The sequence below is a fragment of the Mirounga leonina genome, unplaced genomic scaffold, assembly GCF_011800145.1.
Source record: "Mirounga leonina isolate KUSES-001 unplaced genomic scaffold, KU_Mleo_1.0 Mir_91, whole genome shotgun sequence".
NCBI classification, from domain to species: domain Eukaryota; kingdom Metazoa; phylum Chordata; class Mammalia; order Carnivora; family Phocidae; genus Mirounga; species Mirounga leonina.
The window spans coordinates 7,604,815-7,612,798 of NW_023270839.1; the positions used below are offsets into that span (position 1 = coordinate 7,604,815).

The 7,984-nt window shown below is 47.2% G+C and overlaps 1 protein-coding gene across 1 annotated transcript; it reads left to right on the plus strand.

Annotated features, from left to right (window-relative positions):
- The first annotated feature begins 822 nt into the window (after window positions 1–822).
- On the plus strand, window positions 823–7,675 carry PSMB5 (proteasome 20S subunit beta 5). Its single transcript, XM_034994032.1, has 3 exons — window positions 823–1,096; window positions 2,047–2,353; window positions 7,176–7,675. The coding sequence occupies exons 1-3, from the start codon at window positions 899–901 to the stop codon at window positions 7,460–7,462; spliced, it is 792 nt and encodes a 263-aa protein (XP_034849923.1). The 5' UTR covers window positions 823–898; the 3' UTR covers window positions 7,463–7,675.
- Window positions 7,676–7,984: the final 309 nt, after the last annotated feature.

Below are 7,984 nucleotides of genomic sequence, written 5' to 3' on the forward strand. Positions count from 1 at the left end.
AAGAGCTTGTCTTAGCAAGCTTAAGTTAGAGAACCTCTTGGTACATCTTTATGGAGTGTCAACCCTCCTCCAGGCTCTAAGATGGTAAATGACTATTGACTCAGTTATTCGGAGCTGAATTGAGAATCTAGTTTGTGGATTAACTGAGTCCCATACGTTCCCTTCTTTATTCTTCTGCCTTTTGGGCAATACATTACCTATTAGAATTTCCACCACAGGGTGGGAGTAAAGAGAATATCAAATCTTAAAAGTTGGTTACGTTACAGAATTTGGGTAGTGTTGGCGATTAATGCTATCAAACAAGAGGTATAGCACTTTTATTTTGTTGCAATTTTTACCACAAACTACTGGGGTTTAACTAACTTCACAGGAACATGGCCTCAGAGGACATCATTATTTTACCCAGTATTACAGGGTGCCCTTAAACAAAATGGCAATTTCACTCGCGTTAATAGGATGCTAACGCCGCACAGATGCAAAGTATTGCTTGGACACCCGGCAGGGCGGGGACGACTCAGCGCTAAGGGTTCTGAGAGGATTTTCAACTAGTCACGCCCTTCTCAAAGATGGCCGGCCTCGCTTCCCTTACGCAACACGGACGTCTCCAATCGCTTCCTATGAATTAGAGGTGAATTTAATTCAGTGCTGCTTGCCTGACTAAAGTCAAGATGACAACATCCTTTTAAAATTTAGAGGAAGCTAAGGTATTTATTTTTTCTCCCTCGGTGAAAACAGTCCCCGGCGTTTGGCTCTTGCTTTTGGAGACGTGGTTGCCAGTAGTTAAAATGGCTCCTCCTTGGCATAGCTTTAATAGGAAGTGAAGCTGTGACGGCGAGGCGTTGCCCGGCTGCTCTCTGGTAGGCCTGCTCGCAGCGGGTTACTTGTGCCCTTAGTAGCCATGGCGCTGGCCAGCGTGTTGGAGAGGCCGCTCCCGGTGAACGGGCTCGGGTTTTTCGGACTCGGGGGTCGTGCGGATCTGCTGGACCTGGGTCCAGGGAGTCCCAGCGATGGGCTGAGCCTGGCCGCGCCCAACTGGGGTGTCGCGGAGGAGCCGAGAATCGAAATGCTTCATGGAACCACTACCCTGGCCTTCAAGGTGCGGACCTAACCGCCGCGCCGGGCTGAGACCCGCGCGCCCGCGCCCTTCCCTGCCTTCCCGGCCTTCCGGATGGACCGGAGCCCGCGGAGGCCGCGACCACGGAGCCCAGTGGGAGCCTCGGGCCTGTCCGCCCGACCCCGGTGGTTTCGCTGTCTCATTGTCCCGAGAGGCCTCTGTTCTCGGTCTAGCCATAGCACCGTGGGGCTGAGGTTAAGGGCGGGAAGGAACCCGAGGCTGCTTGGGTTGATTCCTAGGCAACACTCGGGTGGCTCCGGTCCAGGAAAGGGGAGGCCTCAAAGCAATGAATATTGGCAGAGGAAAGGATGTTTAACCATTAACTAAAGGTTTTAGAAACTGGGTCCCCATTAGGCGAGGGTAACTGAAAAGCTAGGTCTTTTGAGGGGAAGGATGGTGGGAGGGAACACTGTAGTAGGAGCCAGACAACTGGGATTCCTAATCCAGCTTTGCAATAACTAGCTTTACGATCTTGGGCAAGTCATTCGATCTCAGTGAACCCGTTTCCTGATCTATAAAATGAAATTGAAGTTTTTTTTGTTGTTGTTGTTGTTGTTGTTTTGTTTTTTTGAAGATTTTTATTTATTTATTCATGAGAGAGAGAGAGGCAGAGGGAGAAGCAGGCTCCCAAGGAGCAGGGAGCCCGATGTGGGACCCGATCCCAGGACCCTGGGATCATGACCCGAGCCGAAGGCAGACGCCCAACCATCTGAGCCACCCAGGCGCCCTGAAATTGAAGTTAATACTGGTCATACCCATGTCGAGGGATCCATGTGAAGCTTAGTTGATACCGGTATGTGGAAGGCATTTTGTGAAGTGTAAAGGACAGAGAAAGAGATGTTCTGGTTTTCCACTGATGCAAAAAGAAATGTCAAGGAGATGTTTCTGTGGTCTGATGTGGCCTGCTTTGTGTTTTCCTCTGATCTTAACAGTTTCAACATGGAGTCGTCGTTGCAGCGGACTCTCGGGCCACAGCGGGTGCCTATATAGCCTCCCAGACAGTAAAGAAGGTGATCGAGATCAATCCCTACCTGCTGGGCACCATGGCTGGGGGCGCAGCGGACTGCAGCTTCTGGGAGCGGCTGTTGGCTCGGCAATGTCGCATCTATGAGCTTCGAAACAAGGAACGCATCTCGGTAGCAGCTGCCTCCAAGCTGCTTGCCAACATGGTGTATCAGTATAAAGGCATGGGGCTGTCCATGGGCACCATGATCTGTGGCTGGGATAAGAGAGGCCCTGGTGAGTTATGCTGCAACCACTTGGTTTTTGGGCTGGCACTACAGAGAGGAGGGGTTGGATGAACAGGTGAATGAGAGGTCTTTGTGTCAGTGCTGGGGATGTGTTGATTAGGTTCTCTGCCCTTTCTTTTTGTTCAAGGAAGGCCCCACAGTGTAGGAGAGGGCATGGAGCTTAGACCCACTGTGTCATTGACTCCCCCTTGTGACCTTACTTTGGCTGCTCATTTTCCCAGTCAGTTTCATCATCTGTTACGTTGGTTAAATGAAGTAATACACATAAAGCATGTAGTGTCTGGCACATAATGTTTCTCCTTCTCTCTCATAAAATGATAAGACCTACAAAGAGTGTATTTGAAAATAAAATTGGATAACAGACATAAAAACTCCAGTCAGTGCTTTCTAATAAAAATATAATGGTGAGCCACACATGTAATTTAAAATTGTCTAATAGAGGGGCACCTGGCTGGTCGGTCAGTGGAGCATGTAACTCCTCATCTCAGGGTGAGTTTAAGCTCCACGTTGGGCATAGAGGTTACTTAAAAAATAAATAACAATTTTTTTTAAGATTTTATTTGAGAGAGAGAGCGTGAACGAGCATGAGCGGGGGGAGGAGCAGAAGGAGAGGGAGAAGCAGACTCCCCACTGAGCAGGGAGCCCGATGCGGGGCTCGATCCCCAGACTCCAGGATCATGACCTGAGCCAAAGGCAGACACTTAACTGACTGAGCCACCCAGGCGCCCCAATAACAATTTTTTAGAATTGTCTAGTGGACATATTTAAAAAGTAAAAAGATGGGGACATTGTAATGATTCATTTAATCCAGAATACCTAAAATAATATCATTTTGGCATGTGCCTTAGCCCCATTTCAGGTGCTCAATGCCACATAGTGCAAGTGGCCCCTGTACTGGACAGTGAAACTCTAATATACAGGAAGTTAGTCATTTCTCTTCCCTTTTTTCCTTTAGGGAGTCTTTGGCCTAGAAGGGGCCTTTAGGGCTCATCCTTTCCTTGCTTGATAGATTCACCCTAGGACCCTAGGTCCCGTTCTGTCATCTCTGAAAAGAAATTCCTTAGCCTTTTTCTCTTTCTAGTATATAGAAACCTTGCCAGGAGGTTCAACCTTGTATCTGATGTCAGTTCCTTTTCAACCAGTTGTGTTTTGTTTTTTTTTGTTTTTTAAGTTTTATTCATTTAAGTAATCTCTACACCCAACATGGGGCTCACACTCACCACCCTGAGATCAAGAGTTGCACACTCCACAGACTGAGCCAGCCCGGCACCTCAGCTTTTCAACCAATTTTGGATGTCTCTTTATCAAGTTGGAATACAGCTAGCCACTTTCTGTATAATATTCCCCCTCCATGCTTGAGTAGTTATTATTCCCTTTTGTTTTTGCTTCACTCATTCACCTGCTTACTGAATGCCTAGTTTTCCTCTGTCGAACAACTAACTGCAGGATACCCAGCGCTTTTCCACTTGCTTTGGAGACTCTCAATTCACTACTCAGTGGAGGGTGAATGAGAAGATTAAAAAGTGGCTGTGAGAGGAGCGTAGCTTGTTACTTTGGAAATTGAGACGCTTTCTTGGGGAAAGTGTAAAAGAACAGCTCCATACATTTTATGCGGCCCAGGGAAGCATTTTGGAAATGTTGCTTTGTACCCTTAGCTGATGGAAGCGGCGTACGAGAGTTTAGATCCTGGCTAGCAAGGAAAACCCGAGAAGCTAGAGCATAACCTAAATCGTGCCTTCTCCAGAACCTTCCTGACAGCCCGTCCCATTTAGGATGAGTCAGCCCCTTACCTCAAAAAGCAGACGACTGAAAAAGGATCACAGATTACTTAACATGAGGCTAAATGAGATGAATGCCATTTGTAAAAGAACCAATATGATGCTGAGGGAGTTTTGAGGAAGAAGGGATTCTTTCTGATGGGAGGAATTAGGACGACTTCATGGGTAAGTGCAGTTGTCCAGGATGTGCAAATGAGAGAAAGGAAGCATGGTGACCAAAGGGGGGGTGGGGGACGAAGCGTGCACTTTGGGGGGAATAACCAAAAGCCCAGTTTGTTTCTTTAAAATATTTTTTTGAGGGAGGGAGAGAGCACGTGCGCGCAAGTGGGGGAGCGGCAGGCAGAGGGAGAAGCAGGCTCCCCGCTGAGCAGGGAGCCCGATGCGGGACTCGATCCCAGGACCCTGGGATCATGACCTGGGCTGAAGGCAGACGCTTAACCGACTGAGCCACCCAGGCACCCCCAAAAGCCCAGTTTAATCAGAACTAAGGTTGTGTGAAGAGGAGTAGTGATCCATAGAGCTGGAGACCTAAACTGGAACCAGGTAGTGAGCTCGCTAGGCACGGTAGTGGCGATGGGACTGGGGAGGGGCTCGTTTGGGGTAGACATTGGAATCCTTGAACCTGAAAACTGGTAAGCATTTGGTTCTCAACTGGCTTGCTTAGAATCACCTAGAGAACTTAAAACACAAGTCCCATACTTGTTCTCCGCCCCAGACCACCTGAAAAAGAATACCTGGGGTAAGTCCTGGGCATCTTTTTAAAAAGCTTTTAGGTGACTCTGATGTACAGTGAGAGTAGAAGATGAACGATCCCATTGGCAGGCAAAATTTGAGAACACGGGAGGCAGTGTGGGCTGGTGGAGCGCGAGAGAGATGAGTTTGGTTGGTAATGGAGAGCCACTGAAAGTATTTGAGGATAGGAAGTTTGAATCTGAACTTGGTCACAAAGGCATCCTGTTGGGAAGATCCAGCAGGCAGTTGGAATTGATAAAAATTTTCATCTATGCTAAAAATTAGCTAACTTACTCATAAAGGGCCAAATAGTAAATAATGGAGGATTGCAGGCTGTATGGTCTTTGTCTCAACTACCTAACTCTCCTGCTTTAACGCAAAAGCAGTCATAGACAATATGTACACAAATAGGTATGGCTGTGTTCCAGTAAAACTGTGTTTACAAAAACGGGCAGTTGGCTTGACCAACCCCTGATCTATTACCAGCACTGTCCAATGGAAATAAAATGTGAGCCGTATGTGTAATTTTAAATTTTATATAGTAGCCACATTTTAAAAATTAAAGGAAGAGAGATTAATGATATATTTTATTTTGGAATGCCTGGGTGATGCAGTCGATTAGGCATCCGACTCTTGGTTTCAGTTCAGGTGTGATCTCAGGGTTGCACTCAGCATGGAGTCTGCTTAGGATCCTCTCTCCCTCTGTCCCTCCACCCTGTGTGCGTACACACTCGCGCACTCTCTCCATCTAAATCTTAAAAAATAAATAAAATAAATCTTAAAATAATAGGGGCGCCTGGGTGGCTCAGATGGTTAAGCATCTGCCTTCAGCTCAGGTCGTGATCCCAGGATCCTGGGATCAAGCCCCGCATCCGGCTCCTGGCTCAGCGGGGAGCCTGCTTCTCCCTCTGCCTCTGCCTCTCCCCCTGCTCATTCTCTCTCTCTCTCTATCTCTGTGTCTCAAATGAATAAATAAAATCTTTTAAAACAAAAAAATAAATCTTAAAATAATAATATATTTTGTAGATCCAAAATGTTATCATTTCAGCATGTGGTGCCAGCTTCATTTCAAATGCTCAGTGGTCACACATGGCTAGTGGTTCCCATATTGGACAGTGCGGGTCTTTGCAATATGATTTGGAACTGTAGGCTCTCTCCTACTGTGTGATGTATGTCTTGTCCCCCAGATAGCCTAAACTTTGAGGGCTAGGATTGTTTTCTTTTTTTTAAGATTTTATTTATTTGGGAAAGAGCACGAGGTGGGGGTGTAGAGGGAGAGGGAGAAGCAGACTCCCCGCTGAGCAGTGAGCCCAACATGGAGCGAGGCCCCAAGACCCTGGGATCATGACCTGGCTCAGGCAGACGCTTAACTGACTCAGCCACCCTCGCGCCCCAGGGCTAGGATTGTTTTAAACATTATCTTCCACAGTGCCTGAAGTTCTATGCTTGAAACCTCTAAGTCACAGGATCAAGCTGGAATCAGGCTCCTTGCTCAGCAGGGAGCCTGCTTCTCCCTCTGCCCCTCCCCCTGCTTGTGCTTGTGCGTGTGCTCTCTCTCTCTCTCTCTGTCAAATAAATAAAAATAAAAGCTAAAAAAAAAAAAAGAAACCTAAGTCATTTGGATTATACTTGTTTTTTGGTTATACAGCGAGGACAAGAAAGCAGTTATGATGTAAGGTGAGATGAGGTGGTATGTTGTAGAATCCAGGAGTCTTAATATTTAATTTGATTCCTTCAGCTATTTTTTTTAATAGATCTTATTTATTTGACCGAGAGAGAGCACAAGCAGGGGGAGTGGCAGGCAGAGGGAGAGGGAGAAGCATGCTCTCCACTGAGCAGGGAACCTAATGTGGAGCTCAGTCCCAGGACCCCAGGATCATGACCTGAGTGGAAGGCAGACACTTAACTGACTGAGCCACCCAGGTGCCCCAGCTATTTTTTTTTTTTTAAAGATTTTATTTATTTATTTGACAGAGAGAGACACAGCAAGAGAGGGAACACAAGTAGGGGGAGTGGGAGAGGGAGAAGCAGACTCCCCGCAGAGCAGGGAGCCCAATGCGGGACTCGATCCCAGGACCCTGGGATCATGACCTGAGCTGAAGGCAGTTGCTTAACCAACTGAGCCACCCAGGCGCCCGTTTTTTTTTTTTTTTTAAAGTAATGTAATAGAAGTACTATTTTCTTGTATATCTGTTGGTCTCCCCTGGGTTTCAAGAGGGATGGAGAACTTTTCTTGGAGAATGAATTAGATGTCAGAAGTGATGGTCATTTTTTCCCTGCTAACCTCACCTCTCTTTCCAGGCCTGTACTATGTGGACAGTGAAGGAAACCGGATCTCGGGGACCACCTTCTCTGTAGGTTCTGGCTCTGTGTATGCTTATGGAGTCATGGATCGGGGTTACTCCTATGACCTAGAGGTGGAACAGGCCTATGATCTGGCCCGTCGAGCCATCTACCAAGCCACCTATAGAGATGCCTACTCAGGAGGTGCAGTCAACCTCTACCATGTCCGGGAGGATGGCTGGATCCGAGTCTCCAGTGACAATGTAGCTGATCTACATGACAAATACAGTGGTTCTACCCCTTGAAGGAGGGTGGATGTGGCTGCTTGCATTTCATGGGGGGACTATTGCTGGTAATGTGGATATAGCTCCCTATCCTGTAGTGGAAGGGTCCTCAATTGTATTGATAATTTTTTTAAGCTCTGGTGCCGTTGACCTCTATGTGTTACTAGTTGTTAATGACCTGCTACAGAGGTGATTTTACTTTCTTGGTTGTTAACATTACACTACTCGACCTCAGCCTGTGTTGTGTCTTTTGTCCACACTGTCCCTCCTCCAAGCACTTTACAGCCAAATAAGCCAGGACAGTGGGAGGGCACTGACTGTAATTACAGGAAACAGTGGTGTGAAGACATTGTCTAGTGAATACATTAGCATCCCCACTCATGAAGCTAATAACAAAAGAGAAGGAGAGAGAGGCAGGGAGGAGGGAGAGACTTCCCGATTCTGTTTGCAAAGAGATGAAAAGTTGATGAGGTGGAAAGATGCACAGGGCTGTATGAGGAAGAGCTGCAGAGGGAAGAGCTCTCACCCTGCTGTGGGGGAGGG